Source organism: Camelina sativa, chromosome 17 (genome assembly GCF_000633955.1).
Source record: "Camelina sativa cultivar DH55 chromosome 17, Cs, whole genome shotgun sequence".
NCBI classification, from domain to species: domain Eukaryota; kingdom Viridiplantae; phylum Streptophyta; class Magnoliopsida; order Brassicales; family Brassicaceae; genus Camelina; species Camelina sativa.
Window position 1 is genome coordinate 260,619 of NC_025701.1, and position 19,296 is coordinate 279,914.

Genomic DNA, 19,296 nt, shown 5'->3' on the forward strand with positions numbered 1-19,296 from the left:
TTAGAGAAGCATGTGCCTATGCCTTCAGAGATTGTTGTTGAGTATGACAAAGCTGCGACTATGTGGTCTCTTCACGAGACAATAAAGCAAATGATTGCAGCCGTGGAAGAAGCAGCACAAGCAAGTTCAAGGAAAAGCAAGTGGCAGTTTATGGGGGCTAGGGATGCTGGAGCAAAGGATGAATTGAGACAAGTTTATGGCGTGTCTGAAAGAACGGAGAGCGATGGAGCTGCCAATTTGATTCATAAACTTAGAGCTATAAATTATACGCTTGCTGAATTGGGTCAATGGTGTGCTTACAAGGTAAAAAAATGGATAACATATGTTTAGATGATTTGAACTGGTTTTGTTTATGTTCATATGATATTAACTTTTTGTTTTTTCTTTCAAGGTGGCACAATCATTCTTGACTGCTCTGCAAAGTGACGAGAGGGTGAATTTCCAAGTGGACGTCAAGTTTCAAGAATCATACCTCAACGAGGTGGTGTCACTGTTACAATGTGAGCTTCTTGAAGGCGCTGCTGCTGAAAAGGTCGCAGCTGAAGTTAGCAAACCAGAAAATGGTAATGCACATGACGAGATGGAGGAAGGGGAGCTCCCTGCTGATCATGGTAAGTCTCAACCACATTATTTGTACATATATATTTACTATTTACCGTTCTGAGAAACCGTATATTAACAATGCTCTATGGTTTTAGTGGTCTCGGGAGGGGAACACGTTGATAAAGTAATAGGTGCCGCAGTGGCTGATGGGAAAGTTACTCCAAAAGTTCAATCATTGATCAAACTACTCCTTAAGTATCAGCACACAGCTGATTTTCGTGCTATTGTGTTTGTTGAGAGGGTGGTTGCTGCGTTGGTTCTTCCAAAGGTTAGGATTAAAGTGAAAGTAACAGTTTGATCTTTAAGTACACATGTCCTGTCTCTATCTCTGATCTTGGAAATTTTCAGGTTTTTGCTGAGCTGCCTTCACTTGGTTTTATACGGTGTGCCAGCATGATTGGACATAATAACAGCCAGGAAATGAAATCATCCCAGATGCAGGATACAATTTCCAAATTCCGAGATGGCCATGTATGAAAGATTTGTCTTTTGGGTAATTTGGTTTTGTATTTAAGCCTTTAGTCTTTTTACATATGTCTCTTTCTGTTGTGATAGGTGACACTATTAGTCGCCACAAGCGTTGCGGAGGAAGGGCTCGATATTAGGCAATGTAACGTTGTTATGCGTTTCGACCTTGCAAAGACAGTGCTGGCATACATTCAGTCTCGTGGTCGGGCAAGAAAGCCTGGATCAGACTACATACTCATGGTTGAGAGGTACATAAAAAGCTTTAGGAATTACATTTGTTTTCTTAACATCTGATCAATAAATCAATCTCTTATATATATGTCAACTTGTGTTACTTGCAGGGGAAATGTATCTCACGCAGCATTCTTAAGGAATGCTAGGAACAGTGAGGAGACACTGCGAAAAGAAGCTATAGAAAGAACTGATCTCAGTCATCTCAAAGATACATCAAGGTTAATCTCCATTGATGCTGTGCCAGGTACAGTTTATAAGGTGGAGACAACTGGTGCCATGGTTAGCTTGAATTCTGCTGTTGGTCTTGTACATTTCTACTGCTCTCAGCTTCCTGGAGACAGGTAAGTTTACTGATACCTTTTATCGTTTTAAGGTTCTTTTTTTTCTTCCTGTATGAAACGATGGGTTGCTTCTCTCTTTGTGTCTCAGGTATGCGATTCTTCGTCCTGAGTTTAGCATGGAGAAACATGAAAAGCCTGGAGGCCACACAGAGTATTCATGTAGGCTTCAGCTTCCTTGCAATGCACCATTTGAAATACTCGAGGGTCCTGTTTGCAGTTCAATGCGTCTTGCTCAACAGGTGGACTTCTTATTTACTGTTCATTTATCTTCTTCGTTTATTACCATGTGTTGTGTTCCCATGTCTTGAATGTTTGTGTGTTTGATATGTAGGCTGTATGTCTAGCTGCATGCAAGAAACTGCATGAGATGGGTGCATTTACCGATATGCTATTGCCGGACAAGGGAAGTGGCCACGACGCTGAGAAGGCTGACCAAGATGATGAAGGTGAGCCTGTTCCTGGGACTGCTAGACATAGAGAGTTCTATCCTGAAGGTGTTGCGGATGTACTTAAGGTAAAATTAGCACTAACCTATGAAAAATGACTAAATGTGCTGTTAGTGAAAATTTGGTTTCAAAACTTGACTGTTCCTCTACCATGTGTACAGGGTGAATGGATTTTATCGGGAAAGGAAACTTGTGAGAGCTCAAAGCTATTCCATTTATACATGTACAATGTGACATGTGTAGATCTTGGCTCTTCAAAAGATTCATTCCTAACCGAAGTTTCAGAGTTCGCGATTCTTTTTGGCAATGAGCTGGATGCAGAGGTTCTTGTTACTCTTCTCCATGGATTTGAGCTTTAGAATTCGGAGATGTTACAATAGTTTCCCTTGCCCCTTATCTAAAGATTTTTTTGTTGTGTCAGGTATTATCGATGTCTATGGATCTTTATGTTGCTCGGGCCATGATCACTAAAGCATCTCTTGCTTTCAAGGGATCGCTTGATATTACAGAAAACCAGGTTAGACTGAACAAACAACCAACTTATATTTCCCCTCACATATATGTTTGCTTGAGATTTTCTTTTTGATCTTATATTGGTGGCATATCTTGGGCAGCTATCATCTTTAAAAAAGTTTCATGTGAGATTAATGAGTATCGTGTTGGACGTTGATGTTGAACCCTCAACGACACCATGGGATCCTGCAAAGGCCTACTTGTTTGTCCCTGTTTCTGAGAATACGTGTATGGAACCCATAAAAGGGATCAACTGGGAATTGGTTGAAAAGATTACCAAAACCACTGTGTGGGACAACCCACTACAGAGAGCTCGTCCGGATGTATATCTCGGGACTAATGAAAGAACTCTTGGTGGTGACAGAAGGGAATACGGGTTTGGTAAACTTCGTAACAACATTGCCTTTGGGCAAAAATCTCACCCAACTTATGGTATTAGAGGAGCTGTAGCATCCTTCGATGTTGTGAGAGCTTCTGGATTGTTACCTGTAAGAGATACTTTTGAGAAGGAAGTAGAAGATGATCTATCAAAAGGGAAACTGATGATGGCTGATGGGTGCATGGTTGCAGAAGATCTTGTTGGGAAAATAGTTACAGCCGCACATTCCGGGAAGCGGTTTTACGTTGATTCAATTTGTTATGACATGAGTGCAGAAACATCATTCCCAAGGAAGGAGGGATATCTTGGTCCCCTAGAGTACAACACATATGCTGACTATTACAAGCAAAAGTATGAATTTTTTATTCTTCCAATGCTTTTTCTAAGTTTCATTAGAGAAGTAAGCACTATACTAATAACTTTTCTGTGATCACGAGGACTTACATGGCCTCAGTTCACCTCAAGGTGTTGTGCAAGAAGGAGAAGCAAAGCCTGTCTATGTATTAAGAGATATCCACTGATATATGTACAAGATCGGCTTTTCTTCTTCTTCTTGCACAACCTGAGGTATCTGAGGCTATACAAGTCTTCTTCTATAATGTTATTTATCAGGTATGGAGTTGATTTAAACCGTAAGCAACAACCTTTGATCAAAGGACGGGGTGTTTCATATTGCAAGAACCTCCTTTCTCCTCGGTTTGAACAGTCAGGTACTATTATTAAGATAATTTTATGTCTTCAACATTTATTGATTGACTGGTAGATTAATACGTGTTGTTTGATTCTGTAATTTAAGGTGAATCAGAGACGATCCTTGATAAAACATATTACGTGTTTCTTCCACCTGAAATATGCGTTGTGCATCCACTTTCGGGTTCACTTGTCCGAGGTGCTCAGAGGTTGCCCTCTATAATGAGAAGAGTTGAGAGCATTTTGCTCGCTGTTCAACTCAAAAATTTGATTAGCTATCCTATTCCCACATCAAAGGTGCGTAGTTAGAGTCTTTTGTTTGTCTTTCTTGTTCTGTTTTGTTGAAACTAGTCTAATCTGATTTGGTACATATATATATATGTGTAGATTCTGGAAGCCTTGACTGCCGCCTCGTGCCAGGAAACGTTCTGCTACGAGAGAGCTGAGCTTTTAGGAGATGCGTATCTAAAATGGGTTGTTAGTCGTTTTCTGTTTCTGAAGTATCCACAAAAGCACGAGGGTCAGCTTACAAGGATGAGACAACAGATGGTTAGTAATATGGTTCTTTATCAGTTTGCTCTGGTTAAAGGGCTTCAGTCATATATCCAGGCGGATCGTTTCGCCCCGTCTAGGTGGTCTGCTCCTGGTGTGCCTCCAGTTTTCGACGAGGACACAAAAGAATCTTCTTTTTTTGATGAAGAGCAGAAACCTGTTTCCAAGGATAACAGCGATGTGTTTGAAGATGGAGAGATGGAAGATGGTGAACTAGAGGGTGACTTGAGTTCGTACCGAGTCTTGTCTAGCAAAACGTTGGCTGATGTTGTTGAAGCTTTGATCGGTGTTTATTACGTGGAAGGGGGTAAGATTGCAGCAAATCATTTGATGAAGTGGATTGGGATCCATGTGGAGGATGAACCTGAAGAAGTGGAAGGAACTATTAAACCTGCTAATGTTCCAGAGAGTATACTCAAGAGTATTGACTTTGTTGGCCTCGAGAGAGCTCTTAACTTCGAGTTTAAAGAGAAAGGTTTTCTTGTTGAAGCTATAACACATGCTTCAAGACCATCTTCAGGTGTTTCGTGTTACCAGAGATTGGAATTTGTAGGTGATGCTGTCTTAGATCATCTTATTACAAGACACCTGTTTTTCACATACACAAGCCTTCCTCCTGGTCGGTTAACAGATCTTCGTGCTGCTGCGGTTAACAACGAAAATTTCGCCCGTGTTGCCGTTAAACATAAACTCCACTTGTACCTTCGTCACGGTTCTAGCGCCCTTGAGAAACAGGTAAACAAATCTTAAAAACCAAAACTATTTTGTTCCCAAAACACCACTTACAAATATATGACTGTTTGGTTTGTTTTTTTATTATTTCAGATTCGGGATTTTGTGAAGGAAGTTCAAACCGAGTCATCGAAACCGGGTTTTAACTCTTTTGGTTTGGGAGACTGTAAAGCCCCAAAGGTTCTTGGAGATATTGTTGAATCTATTGCAGGTGCTATTTTTCTTGATAGTGGAAAAGATACAACTGCAGCTTGGAAGGTTAGTTATTTTGGTTTAAAATCTCTAGTAAATTCTAGTTACTAGCTTTTACTAACACTTTTTTATCTTTTATTCCAGGTTTTTCAACCTTTGCTTCAGCCCATGGTGACACCAGAGACACTTCCTATGCATCCAGTTCGAGAGCTACAAGAGCGGTGCCAGCAACAAGCAGAAGGATTAGAGTACAAAGCAAGTCGAAGTGGTAACACAGCGACTGTGGAAGTGTTCATCGACGGCGTCCAAATCGGAGTGGCACAAAACCCGCAGAAGAAAATGGCGCAAAAGCTAGCGGCCAGGAATGCACTTGCTGCCTTGAAAGAGAAAGAAATAGCGGAATCAAAGGAGAAGCGTGTGAACGGGAATACAGGAGAGAATCAGGATGAGAATGAGAATGGGAACAAGAAGAATGGGAATCAGACGTTTACGAGACAGACATTGAACGATATTTGCTTGAGGAAGAATTGGCCAATGCCTTCTTACAGGTAAAGAGTTTAAATTATGAGTAAAACTTTTGTAATTGCTATGATTTTGTTTGAGGTTTTATTGAGCTTATTTGGGGTTTGTGGTGAAATTTTCGTAGATGTTTGAAAGAAGGAGGACCAGCGCACGCAAAGAGGTTTACTTTTGCGGTAAGAGTGAATACAAGCGATAGAGGATGGACTGATGAATGTATTGGAGAGCCAATGCCGAGTGTTAAAAAGGCTAAAGATTCTGCCGCAGTTCTCCTACTTGAGCTTCTAAATAAAAGTTATCTTTGATCTTTGTTTTTACTTGGTATTAAATTTAAGAATAGTGACATGTCTATTTATGTAATAATATTCCAAAAGAGTCATTATGGACATGATTATGGGATTTTGAATTTTTAAAGTATAAAAACCTTTGACTTCTACTAGAATTAGTGAAAATTTTGGCTAGTGGTTTTAGTATTTAAATCAATTGATCTGCTATTCCATTTAATTGGGTATAGAATTCTTCTAACAGGTTAAACCAAAACAGAGCCAAATTTTCAAATGTCAAGATCTCTTTATAACAATAGTATGAGTTTACAAGGACAAATGATATGGTCCGAGTCTAATAGAAAAATGCAGAGAAAGGTATCAATTAGGATCATATGCTTCTTATTATCAATGAAAAGCAACAGAAACAAAGATGTTGGCAGGATTGTTCACAGGAAAGCTTCAACGCCTCAGAGTATGGAGAATGTATTCAGCATAGAGGTCCCTGTAATGGAAAAGTCAAATCCAGAATTGCTTTAATGTTACATTGAGTAAGAAAGATGTAAGAAAGTTTGGCTCTTGATGGAGAAAGAGAGACTTACATTGAGTACTGGATAGCTCCAATAGCATCCCCAGATGGGAGAAAATCATTCACTGCAACTTCCTTGTTCTCGTTTTTCTTGTCTGTAAGAGATTATAAGTTAAAGGGAAAAAACTAAATACTTCTTGAGTAAAAATAAAGAGGAACAATAAAGAAGGATACAGTCTTCAAAGAAACGACGGATTTCGGAGAGACGGTGAGGAGGAAGTTCTTTGATGTCAGTGTAATGTTTATACTCAGGATCATCAACACAAACAGCAATGATCTTGTCATCTTTTTCACCCTAAAATTACCGAGATAAAAAACAAGAATCATTTAAACTGAGACTGGAGTAAGAGAGAAAAAAACAGAGCCAACTTAGTGCTTACCTGATCAATCATAGGCATTAATCCAATGGCTCTGGCACGCAGGAAACAACCGGGAAGGACAGGTTCCTACACAAAGATAATAAATTTGTTTATTGAAATATAAATGTTTGGTGCAGACTATAAGAAAGAAAGGAAAAGAGTTAATACCTGCATGATGACTAATACATCAATTGGGTCATTGTCTTCACACAATGTGCGAGGAACAAAACCGTAGTTGTGAGGGTACACAACTGATGAGTACAGAATACGATCAACCTGAATGAGAGATAATGCAAAGATGTTATTGACTTTGCGGTAAGAAAACCATCATTGATACATAAGACAATAATGATTGATCTTGATATATAACCAAACCTTGATGAGTCCTGTCTTTTTGTCAAGTTCATATTTGACCTTGCTTCCTTTTGTGATCTCCACAACCTAATCAGCATCATCATCCAATGACAAAACGATTCAAGAACCCATCTCATTCTCATAACAAGATTCTCAAAACAGTAGAAGAAAGAAACTTACCACGTTGAAAATCTGTGGAGCTCCAGGTCCTACATATGAATTATGAATTAATCCCAAAATACAAAACACAAAAAGCATGCAAAAAAAAAACTGAATAAGATATGATTTTGTATACCAATCTCAAGATCATGCCATGGATGTGCAGCTACAGAACGTCTAGACAAGGAAGAGAGAATCCTCTCGTTAAGACGAGGAGCAGGTCGCTGCTGCTTCTGGTCTTCGTTCCCTTCTTCACTCATCTGTTTTCAAAACGTTATGAATCAAAAACTCAAAATTGGGGGCAGAGAGAGAGAGAAAGAGAGAGTATCATCAATCGAATCAAAAATACCAAAATTTATTGCAGAATCAGACCCCACAAGAGAAAAACAATCTTTAGAGCAGATTATTTAAGATCGATAATACCAAAATTAAGATATACGTTTCTATTGATATTAACGTATCGATAACTAAAAGATCTACGCCAAATCTGTTCTACTTTTTTTTTTAAAGTCGATGGATGATTGAGATTTGAAGCAATACCCAGTAGATTAAACATCGAAAAGCATCCAACTTTGACGATCTTTAGGAGGAAAAAACGTACCTTTGGATCGGAACAGCCGATATGTTTTTGGAATCGCAAGGATGAAGAAACACTTTGGGAGAGGAAAGAAAGGAGTGACGAGCGTTGGTCTATTCTATTGTAATATTTTGTAATTAAGCGTTTTAGGTAAGGTGTATATATTGAGAGAGTGACCTCCGATATATATTTACGGATCAAAACTTCTATACAACTCGTATCACTCATTAAATAATTGACAAATATTTTCTTTTTTCCTTTGAGAAAGATTTTCAATTAATTTTTGCGATTTGTTTATAACATTTTCACCGTTAATTATATTATAAAAAGTGTAAACGAATATATAAAAAAATAGAAGAAAATATCCTTCATAGCGTTTTCGGTAATAATTCTACAAAAAATAGGATACTTTATTGCATCTTAATTCCGAAAATAAATATATACATACATTTTATTCATTCATCAGTAAGATAAATGAAGAGATTGCAGTGCATTATGTTATAGATTAATATCCTTAGCGCTTGTTAGTTAAGCTTGTAACAGGGGGAATGTTGTATGTAGGCCGAGTAGAGTGAATAAAATCTTAAGCCCACCCGAGCATCTTTAGGCCTTTTGGCGTTTGGGCAATGAGCGCCTTCAAGTTTAAATCAAACAACAGAGAGAATCATTATGGACAAAAAGTAACACAAAAGACAAAAACATTCAAAGTTGAAACTTTTGTACAATCCATCTTTTTATCATTCCTAACTATTTATGATACCATCATCAATATCCACAATTAAGAGAAAAAAAGACATGAATCCATTGCTTGAATGGTTAATTAACAGTAGTAGTAGCAGCAGACATATAGACTAGAAGTAGCATACACAACAAACAGAGACAAGAGATAATAATACATGGGGTGGTGATATGGTACAGAACCTGACTTGACCAAAGAAATGTTCTCATGGATCTAAAGATGAAGAAGAAATAACAGTCTCTTTCTTTCATATAGATTGAAGAAGCAATTACTAACACTAGAGATATTGGTAAATATGTGGTTGTTTTTTTTTACCTCAAAGTCTGTCATGTCGAAGCTTCTCCTTCCAATCGAAGCCTTTTGCAGACTTTTTCATCACTTTGATTGTTTGTGTTCCCAACTTGGCTCTCTGTCAGTTCCATTGAACATCTCTTGTACGGCTTAAATCCTGTTTGTCTCGTTTTTAGACTCTTGCCAGGTCCAACACCGATCATTACTACTCTTTCTTGGTCTGCATCACAAGAACCTTGAACTTTGAAATTAGGAGGAGCCAATGGCATTGACGTGTCACTTTGTTTCCCATTCACATTCTCTGCCAATAGAGGAGGTGAAAAGCTTTGAGGTAATCTTTCTCTTGCAAAGAGAGCCTGAAACGCTATACGACCCTGAAAAGATTTTTGTGGATGCATAGTGTTAATTCCCAAAACAAAAATCTGCAATATGCCATCAATCATTGGGTTTCTCATTTTACCTCTTCGGAGACTTCCTTCCACGAATCAGTAGCTTGGTTGTTGTTGTTGTTTTCTCTCAATTTAATCTTACGGTTATTTAACTCATTTACATCTGGTTGATTTTCATCTGTCTCCTTCACATCCTCGTTATCTTTCTCCATTTTATCTAATGCATCTGTTTCCACATCACTCCCCGAAGGTGTGTTTGAGCCACACGATGAGCGATCCACCAGATTTTTCTTCTTGGTACCGTTTGAATCATGCACAGCAGCAGTTACAATAACTTCCTCCATCTTATCACCATTTGTATTTGAGACAGCATTTAGCTTGGTTACTCCGGTCTCCTCTGAATCATCAGATGATGAAGCTGGAGATTTCGAAGCCAAGTTTTGATCTTGCACAGCTGTGTTTTGTTTCTCAAGCAGTGGTTGAGCATTTTCAACGGTATCCATCTCAGTCATCGCTGGAGTTGGAACTGCATCGGTTGGTAATGGAACACATGCAACTGGAGCTGGAGCACATACAGGAAGCAGTCCATGAGAAGCCCACCAAGCAGTTGCAGCAGCTACTGTAGCAGCAGCAATGGCAGCTATACTTGGAGGAGAAGAGCTCACTGGGGTTGATGAATCTCCAGAATTCCCGGCACTCGCATAAGGCCAAACGGAAGCAGCAAATGTAGCAGCAGCATGAGCTGCAGAGTTCTGTAGGAGATTTGACATAATAAGATTGGAGAAACTAGATGACATCTGGAGAAAGGAACGGTAATCATCCTGTGAATGACAAGCTGGAAACGCTTGATGACAAGTTGTAGTAGTAGAAGCAGATGCTGTAGTAGTAGCCTGACGATTTCCGTGCCCGTGAATTTCTTCTCTCATAGGATGAAACATGAAGTCTTGAGATACCATACCTGAGGGATGATTTTGAGGACATTTTGCGATATTCCCGTTTACAATATCTGCGTGGAAATGCCAAGGGTAGTTTTGCAGGCTGTGAACAGTACCATCGTTACCATCTTTGTCTTTATTCTTCTTAGGAACATCTTGAACCGCATTGTCCACGGTTGAGTTCTTACTTGTTTCAATATCGGCATTTCCCTGCTCAAAATCAGAATGCAACAAGTTATTTTTCTTTTGTCATGCAATAGAACTCTAAATACAGCATTCATCAGAATTTTAGAGTACAATTTTATACCTTTCTTGGAGTTACTTTCTTTGGTAAGGGATACTTGTTCATGGTTGAAACCCCCGAGCAACTATCATCTTGATTTTCTTTTTCAGTTGATGTTTTCTAATTAGAAAAAAAAACATAAAGACGATTATCACAAGAAAGAGACAACAAAATGATAGAAAGATGATGAGAATGATTAGGAACAAACCTCTGGAAACGGCATTTTTTCCAAATCCAAGAAGGCGTGATTATTACACTGTGACGAAGAGGCAGACGAAACAAGTTTTGCATCTTTTGCTGATGATACTTGTGAGGAAGATGTAACGTTATTCCCAGGTTTGCGAGGATAAGGAGTGTTGGGTTTTCGTTTAGGACGAGGAGGTGGAATTTCTATGTCCAGAGCTTGACAGACAGGAATACCTTTAGTTTCAGCCTCTTTCTCTAACTGAAAGAGAACCAAAAACTGTGAGATTTCCCCAAACCGGAGATGGGAAAATGCAGCTCAGATGTAAAAATCATGAGACTCATGTAATTGACCATAGCACGAGGTTGGAAAAAAAGTCTTATACTGACACGAATGTTTCGGGGTAGAGATGATAGAGTTACTTCATGTCCTGTCCTATATGGCAAGGAGGTTTGGTTGGCTATATAAAAGAATCCATGCAATCCCATTATTTCATAGACTTAAGTGAATATGGGTCAATTGTCTCATGCAAATGCAATGCCAGTTATGTTACTTTGGACCTTATCTTATAGTATCAAAGAATAAAAAGTTCTCTTTAATCTAACAGATGTTTTCCACTTGGACAATTCGTGAACTCGATCAGTTAAAGAGCAAATGACAATGTAAAACCAAATGTTTCTATAGAGCCTGCTGCAATCCTCAGAACCAACAAACTCTACTTAGCAACACAAACCAAATATCTACTTGAAGCAATGACTAAGAAAAAAATGAACCTTCAATCATCTTTTTTTCAGACAGAACACAGACGGTGATAGGGAACCTCTAAACATCGATATAGAGACCGGAGAAGTTATATTTACCCAATACAAACCATTAGTGCCTTCACTTTAATTGAACACAAGTTAATGAACATGTTTATTAAACGGTTTTGAAGAGATCATCAGCTCTAACCTTAGTGAAGAACTTTTGTGCATGACTTCTGATCTGAACAGCAGTCTTTGTCCCAATATGTTCTGCAATCAAAATCAAAAGGGAAAGGAAAAGAGAAAGAGAAGAGAAGAATCTCCAAATCAAGAGGAGATAAAACAATCTGAAAACAAAACTCCTAAACAAAGTCTCTCACATCAAAACTAAGCATACAAAAAAGCTAATTTGGTTCCCGACCTTCAATTCGTTGCCAAGCCCTTCCATAAAGCCTCAAGGCTTCTAAAAACCTCTCATGTTCATCCTCTGTCCATCGTTCTCGCTGCTTTGTTATTGTATATGGCTTTCTCGCCTAAACAATCAAAAACCAAATCTTCTTCACACAAACAAGAATCCAAAATCTCAATTCTCAAACAGACAAAAAACACCAATCTCAAGCATAAAATGAATGAAGGACCTTAGTTAATAATTCTTCTCCACCAGATGTATTAGTAGTATCCATAACAGGATCTTTGCAGCAATTAGCTGCTTCAAATCCTCTCTAACAAGTAAAGTATAACAAAGAAACCATCTTTGATCTCCAAAAACATGAAAGTTTCCAAATTGCAGCAAAGCCGTTGTGATAATAACCTCTTTAGAATCTAGAGCAACTACAAAAAAAAGAGGAAAGTATTTTTTTTTTTATCCACACAAACTGAAAGATAGATTTAGAAATTTCAAAAAAGAGAAATCTTTTGCAAACTCAATTTGTTATGAGAAGCCTCACCGAAACGAATCCATGGCAGCCAAAACCTTTACAAGCATCACAAATCTTCATATCAGTATTTAATCACTAGATTTGTATTTATCATTATATGTTCAACTTTAATTACAGAGGAGATCTTCTTATTATCTTAATATGTAAAAGAGGAACCCTAAAAAACTGATAATAATAATGTTTAAAAAAGCTATACCCTTGAGAATAGCCATGGAGGAGTCAAGTATACAAACTAGATCATCGTTCCCGGAAACAGTTCAAATCGAGAAACAAAATTAAAAGAAACCCTAAAAAACAATGAAAACGTAGAAAGAGAGAGAGACAGAAGAAGAAGATAAAGTGAAGAAGAAGGAAGAAGGAAGTAGGAAGACTGTTTTAGGCTGAAGAAGACTACTTGGAAGAAGAAGAAGAAGAAGCCAGAAGCAATCTCAGCCACAACAATTTTTCCCCTAATTTTTGTATTTTAACATGTTTTTTAATATTTTGAGGCTGAAACACCACCAAGGGTATAATGGGGAAAAACAGAAGTCATCGGAGTTCGACACGTGGTGAGAATGTAGTGGCTGACTAACTGCACTTTTTGGTAGCTATCAAGTTGCTTCTCTATGAGCCAGAAACACCCCTTCTCACCTTGGGTTTAATTCTCAAAAAGTGACTTCTTTGCTTACGTGTCAACGGTTTCTTCCCGGTTACTTGGTATCGGCAAGTGGGTACGGCGCCAGCTGCGTTGCTGTTCTTACCGATACGTGTCGGTTATGTAAACACAATGCACCTTATATGGACCGTTATATATATATATGGGCTTCTTACATCTATACTATTTCTATGGGCCTCCAATTTAGCCTTTTTCCATTTTTAATATGACTCATGGGCTTCTCATGGGCCTATTCTACGCTTCATTTTTTTAATGACTCGATTACAAAAAGTAAAATTTAAACAAGATGTGCCTGCTTTTGAATTCCAAATGCATATACGATGATAATAACTTAATAACCCAAAGAGCGTTAAGTAAATAGAGATGTTTTATTACATACTACAAGATTATGGTTAAAAATTCATAACCATCGTTATATCATTATTAAAACTATTTTACAACTCTCTACGTCGATGTTTCGGGTTCCGAACTTCGAATAAGGATATTTTATCTCACAGTCTCTCCTTCAATATTAAGTAGAAATATAGTAGCACTTATTTGTAAAGTACAATAACAACGATATCATTATATTAAACGGGCGACTTAGACTCGTTTTCATTATTGATATTTTTAGCTTCGTCATCCATCCGGGAAGGCAGTGTTGTCGATGGTTCCGTTTCTTTGTTCTTACCCCACAAGAACATGTAGAGACCCGTTATTGTCACTAGTGATCCAATCACACTGTATTACAAAAGTTAAAAAAATTGTAACTATTGTTATGTGTACACATTTACGATATAAAACTATATAAAAATTGATAGAGATGATCGAAGAATGTACCTTCCGATGTATAAAGGAGTGTGTAAAATCAGGAAATCAAACAGAGTGGCCGAAATGAGAATAATTGGGAAAAATGCCGATGCAAAAACAGCTCCCAATTTCTTTATTCCCCATGTTGTTGCTACCGTCGACATTGCTTGTCCGACCACTCCCTACAATACGTGTATGATATATATATTGTAAGTGTCGTGTATTATATTATCCAAGAAGTGTATTTGTAAAAAATTTGTGGCTATTGAGAGATCTGAAGACAACTAAATGATTAATTATCAAAAAAGCAATTAAATGATTAATGGCAATGGCGCCAAAAAAAATATATTAGAGAAACATATGATAGCATCAATTTAGTAGGTGGTTAGTCTAAAATACCGTAATAGATAACCCCTGTTTCTCCCAAATTTTTAAAGTTCTTGCATAATAAGCTCATAAATTTAACTTTTAAATATATTTTTAGATTTATGAAGATATGATACTTACAGCGTATATAATGACCATGATCACGAATCTATCATCGATGATCCAATCATTAGCGTCTCTCTTCTTATAAAGGCTCAAGAGAGCACATTGAAACGCCGCGAATATTGACATGAGACAAGTGCTTGAGTATTTGCAAGGGTACTTAATGCTTAAATTTCCTTGAAATAGCATCCATAAAGATAGCAAGACGGTTCCTATGGTTAAGTAAAGACATCCAAGAAGCCAATTATTGGTTTTGTCTTCTTGAGCGTTGTTCTTTGTGTGTGGAGCCTCTCGGTGAGAGTGAGAATTTGATATTTGAGGGCCTTTGTAAAACGTTAAGAACAGAGCTCCGCTAATACATATTAGAGTTCCAATCACCTTCAACATTCCTGCTTTGGTCTTTAAAACCTTTAGTTTTTCAATCCTAAAAAAAAAAAAAAAAAAAAAAGAGTAAGTTTAAAATAATTTATTTTAAAATCATATTGTAAGATAAAAAAATAAAATAAATATAAGCTTAGATTGACATATATAATATCTAATAATATACATGAAGACATATATAGATAACAAAAAAGTATATAAAACAATTAAATTTCAAAGCTCAAATGATAGATAATATATTATGTTTGATTTAACGAATTAACTATTAGTTTTATCAAAGTTTATGAAAATTCAACGTATTCAATAAAAAAGACCTTTTGTCAGGAAAAGGTATAAAAAAGGGGCTCAGTTGGATGAAGTTATACGTATACTTTAGGTAATGTTAATGGAAATTTAATCATATTGCATAAGAAGAATTAACCAAAATATTGATATTACTTTCGTTGGCGCCTTAATACAGGGTATAACAATTATTATTATTATTATTGAATGATGAATTGTTATCATTGAATGAAAAAATGACGTTAGATGGTTCCATCTTTACCTGAAAATAAGGGCCAAAGCGAAGGTGATTGCAGGCAACATGCTTACCAAAGCACACGAAACAGTTGCGGACGTGTACGACAGACCAAGCAAAAAGAAAAATTGCATCAAACTCGCCCTGCCAATTTAAACCCCAAAAATATATTAAAATAATAATAATTTTGAACTTTTGATTATTTATTATATGGACCTTGAAACTTGTAAGAATACGTTAACATACAAGAAAATGGAAATGAACAAAACAATATAATAATTTGCAATTAGTTTTGCGAGGACAAACCCGAGCAGGCCGCTGATGAAATGATCAACCATTAGCCTAAAGGTCATCTTCGGTCTTGTTTTCCTATTAACCATAAATATACAATGATATTTAGCTAAATATACATATTAATATTAGTAACTTTGTTATTTCATCAAAATATCAAACCTTTCCAAGATATAGGCTAACGGAGCCAAAACGAAAGCTGAAATAGCCATTCGATAAGCACCAATGACCATATGGTTCACGCCAACATCAAGAGCTTTCTTCACAAGTGCATTCACCGAACCCATCGCTACATTTGATATCACCATTACTATAACCGGTGAATATTTTCCAACTACTCTCACTCCTCCCATATCTTCACCCATCTCTCCTTCTCTCTCGCTCTTTCTCTCTCTCTCTCTCTCTTTCTCTCTATGTGAGTTTGTCTGTGTGTGTTAGAAAGAGATAAGACCCGATGCGTGCTTTGAGTTTGGCAACCACAACCCTTCGCATATATATACGAAAGTGTGTATATAGGTTCTTTCCACATTGGACTTTCTTTGACGTTAACCTAAAAAAATATAATTCTTTAATTAACAAAAAAAAAGTCTTTTAAAAAAAAATTAACATGCACTTGTATGTAGTTATTTTCATTCACTTCAGACCACAACCTTTGATTTTTAATTATATTCGTCATTCTTATTCCTCTAGGATTTTCAAACGTTTAAATTATTTAGCTTAAGATATTACCAAATTAATCATATATTCGTATAGTTTTTGTAAGATTCTGAGGAAATCAGATAGGTATGTTACCAGGACGACGTACGTATATTTAAAAACCAAAACAATAAAAATGATGAATATTCGTTAATTTGGCGAACAATTTAAATGTTCTTACAGCCTGTTTAATTTCCAGCGATATAAAATTATTATTGCTTTTTTTCTTCTTTTTCCAAGATATAGACGTTATACAAGACAGGTGTTAATTGGCTTTGTCACATTTTGTTCGTGTTATCATCTACTGCACAATTTGTACATTACTCGAAGCATATCTCCGGGCTACGTAGTACGTACTTTAAATTATTTGTTTTCGTCCTCCATTTTCTCTGATATCACCGTATACAACCAGTATTAGAACTTATGAAACGATATAAGTTGTGACTTGTGATTGGCTTGGATTTAAAAGGAATATTTCTACAAACATATATTTATCAATTTCAATCATGTTAATTTAAAGGATTTTGCAAAAAAATAAAAAACACTTGTAAGAAAAATTGGTTGCACCAATAGCATTTTTAAAAATTATATTTGAAAAATACATAAATTATGTTTATAGGTTACCTTTGCTATATATTATTGATCTAAGTAGGGTAACTAAGTACGATATCGATGGTTTAAGTACTAACTTGATATAGTGTCAAAATCTAAATTACTGATCATGGGTACGATGGTTTAAGTAGAAATATGATTCGGTTCAAGATAGTTTGGACTTTGGATGAGCTATTACCTGGTCCTGGAGAAGGTATTAGGTCTGTTATGACATGTCATAACACTAGTAGAAAACGAAATGAGATTTAGAGTTCTATAATTAAGATATATATATAAAGGAATCATATTTTTTTTTGGTCAACATAAAGGAATCATATTATTTAATTAAAATAAATGAAGATGTATAAAAGATCTACATGGTCACTTTATAATGAACGTGCGTTTATATAATTCCATAAGACCATCATTATACATCGGTCATATTTATAAAGGTGTCTAAAGAATAAATTTAGATTTAATTTTAAGACATTCCATAATTTGAAGATGTAAAATGTTATTATTTTATTTATTTATTTTTTTATAAAATGACCAATGGGGAATGCTCTTAGTAAAGATGTCTTATCTAGTTTTATTATTAAAACTACAATCACTGCAGTTCCTATCACATATCTTTACTTTACATATGAATACGAAATATCATACTACGTACAGCGACATTAACAGTATTAAACTACAGTTTTACAATAAAATTGCTATATTAAATTTTCCAAGTCCACATCAAAAACCATAAAACACTAGGAATAATCTAACTAACCAATAGCTCACATATATAAAGTGATTGCTGATTGGTTTCGCGCTGTAATTGAGTACGTATCATTTAATTCCAAAATTAAAAATAAATTAAACTGCATATCCCGATGTGTAGTTTAGAGTTAAACTTTTCAAAAAAAAAAAAAAAAAAAAAAAAAAAAAAAANTTAAACAGCTTACGAAAACATAAAGAGTTCAATTATATAATCTACCAACTATAATTGATTTAAGTGTACGATATGTGTCAAATCTGGCTATCGATCATGGACTTATTAGTCACGGGTCCATTAGACCTTTTAACTTTCTTCAATTGTCCTCTTTAGTTATCTATTTATGGATGTGTTTTCTACTTGGTTTATTGTCCAACGACCATTCGTGTTTTTAAATTATTTTTGATTATTTGTCGTGTTTTGATATGTAGTTTGATTTTTTTTTTTTTTTCATAAAATTTCTGATGTTATATTATGAATACGTACTTGGTTACATATAAAGAGTTAAGGTGCCGCAACAACAGCTAATATTCGGAGTAAACAATCCCGGTACAAGAACATAGATAAATCACAGATTAAACATAGATACGTAGTTGATGCTACAAAATATTAAACAGTTGATCATTATTTTTCGTATAAAATGGTAAGCCACTTAAATATTGGTGAAGTTTTCCGTAAGAAAACATATATAGGATGCTCATACAGTGGCCAATTTAAATCTCAAAATCAGTTCTGAATACTATTATTTTCATGTTATTTCGATGCTATACTGAAACATATTCGAGAACTATGTTAATTTCTTGAAAACTCCTAAATTTAACATGAACTTTAAAAAAAAAAAAACATGAACTTTTTTACATATTTTAAGAGTTCTTTTTCCATTTAATTAGTAAATAATCTATTGGAAAGTGAATAAAGTACATAAAAATCGCCTTGTTAACATGCATGCTGGAAGGAAGAATTGACAACGTTCGTTAAATATATTACTATCCAATTACGTTTCAGCTTTTTAACATAAATAGAAATAAAAGTGATATTAAAGGAAAAGGTTATGAATTCTATCACGGCAAGTCATATACAGTTTTTTTTTTCTGAAAATAAAAAATATACTTACATATTTTTCTTTTCTTTTTTTGACACAAATTTTTCTTGTTTTTGAAACGAATTATTTAACACCAATGTGGGATATGACAATAAATCATAGAGTGATCAGTAGATTATTCGGTTGGACTAGAATGATGATGTTTATAGGGAATATGCACTAGATACCACAATTTTCAAAAGTATTTAAGAAACTACCATAGGACCCACAGTGCATTCTCTCTCCTTATATACAATTATTTTTATACCCATTACATATATTACATGTTATTTGTTTAAATATCATGTAATTTTTGTTTTGTGAACGAAATTATATATCAATTTGGGTTCACAAATGAAATGGTTATGATTTAAATTTTACAATTAGAACGAAATTATATGTCGGTTTGGGTTCATAAATGAGATGATTAGTGTTTAGATTTTACAATTAGAACGAAATTATATGTCGGTTTGGGTGCACAAATGAAATGGTTAGGGTTTATATTTTACAATTAGAACGAAATTATATGTCGGTTTGGGTTCACAAATAAGATGGTTAGGGTTTAGATTTTACA

General features: G+C 35.6%; 4 protein-coding genes across 6 annotated transcripts in view; 1 reads left to right on the plus strand and 3 right to left on the minus strand.

Annotated features, from left to right (window-relative positions):
• The window catches only part of LOC104754248 (endoribonuclease Dicer homolog 1-like), a 9,080-nt gene extending 2,972 nt beyond the window's left edge, over nucleotides 1-6,108 (plus strand). The window contains exons 5-21 of the mRNA XM_010476385.2: nucleotides 10-303; nucleotides 392-611; nucleotides 699-871; nucleotides 952-1,074; nucleotides 1,159-1,319; nucleotides 1,413-1,646; nucleotides 1,735-1,885; nucleotides 1,978-2,160; nucleotides 2,254-2,415; nucleotides 2,514-2,609; nucleotides 2,707-3,335; nucleotides 3,597-3,694; nucleotides 3,781-3,971; nucleotides 4,062-4,961; nucleotides 5,052-5,216; nucleotides 5,295-5,698; nucleotides 5,797-6,108. Of these exons, the coding sequence (XP_010474687.1) occupies nucleotides 10-303; nucleotides 392-611; nucleotides 699-871; nucleotides 952-1,074; nucleotides 1,159-1,319; nucleotides 1,413-1,646; nucleotides 1,735-1,885; nucleotides 1,978-2,160; nucleotides 2,254-2,415; nucleotides 2,514-2,609; nucleotides 2,707-3,335; nucleotides 3,597-3,694; nucleotides 3,781-3,971; nucleotides 4,062-4,961; nucleotides 5,052-5,216; nucleotides 5,295-5,698; nucleotides 5,797-5,974 (4,362 nt within the window). The 3' untranslated portion in view covers nucleotides 5,975-6,108. The remainder of the gene's footprint in view (nucleotides 1-9; nucleotides 304-391; nucleotides 612-698; nucleotides 872-951; nucleotides 1,075-1,158; nucleotides 1,320-1,412; nucleotides 1,647-1,734; nucleotides 1,886-1,977; nucleotides 2,161-2,253; nucleotides 2,416-2,513; nucleotides 2,610-2,706; nucleotides 3,336-3,596; nucleotides 3,695-3,780; nucleotides 3,972-4,061; nucleotides 4,962-5,051; nucleotides 5,217-5,294; nucleotides 5,699-5,796) is intronic.
• LOC104754249 (soluble inorganic pyrophosphatase 1) lies at nucleotides 6,220-8,213 on the minus strand. The gene is made up of 9 exons (XM_010476387.2): nucleotides 7,995-8,213; nucleotides 7,530-7,653; nucleotides 7,415-7,443; nucleotides 7,256-7,321; nucleotides 7,049-7,156; nucleotides 6,902-6,967; nucleotides 6,696-6,816; nucleotides 6,535-6,616; nucleotides 6,220-6,437 (listed from the first exon to the last, which is right to left on the minus strand). Exons 1-9 carry the CDS (start codon nucleotides 8,196-8,198, stop codon nucleotides 6,395-6,397), a joined length of 843 nt encoding a protein of 280 aa, XP_010474689.1. The 5' UTR covers nucleotides 8,199-8,213; the 3' UTR covers nucleotides 6,220-6,394.
• LOC104754250 (protein LHY) lies at nucleotides 8,363-12,924 on the minus strand. 3 transcript variants are annotated; one of them, XM_010476389.1, is made up of 10 exons: nucleotides 12,669-12,924; nucleotides 12,482-12,507; nucleotides 12,173-12,365; nucleotides 11,956-12,067; nucleotides 11,743-11,804; nucleotides 10,816-11,052; nucleotides 10,632-10,727; nucleotides 9,461-10,534; nucleotides 9,025-9,374; nucleotides 8,363-8,604 (listed from the first exon to the last, which is right to left on the minus strand). In XM_010476389.1, exons 3-9 carry the CDS (start codon nucleotides 12,215-12,217, stop codon nucleotides 9,036-9,038), a joined length of 1,965 nt encoding a protein of 654 aa, XP_010474691.1. In that variant the 5' UTR covers nucleotides 12,218-12,365; nucleotides 12,482-12,507; nucleotides 12,669-12,924; the 3' UTR covers nucleotides 8,363-8,604; nucleotides 9,025-9,035. The 3 variants fall into 3 exon arrangements, with proteins under 3 accessions (XP_010474691.1, XP_010474690.1, XP_010474692.1); XM_010476388.1 differs by lacking the exon at nucleotides 8,363-8,604 and having other exon boundaries at nucleotides 8,749-9,374; XM_010476390.2 differs by lacking the exons at nucleotides 8,363-8,604; nucleotides 12,482-12,507 and having other exon boundaries at nucleotides 8,749-9,374; nucleotides 12,669-12,816.
• On the minus strand, nucleotides 13,477-16,078 carry LOC104754252 (WAT1-related protein At1g01070). Its single transcript, XM_010476391.2, has 6 exons — nucleotides 15,757-16,078; nucleotides 15,610-15,672; nucleotides 15,331-15,447; nucleotides 14,424-14,829; nucleotides 13,947-14,098; nucleotides 13,477-13,847 (listed from the first exon to the last, which is right to left on the minus strand). Exons 1-6 carry the CDS (start codon nucleotides 15,957-15,959, stop codon nucleotides 13,697-13,699), a joined length of 1,092 nt encoding a protein of 363 aa, XP_010474693.1. The 5' UTR covers nucleotides 15,960-16,078; the 3' UTR covers nucleotides 13,477-13,696.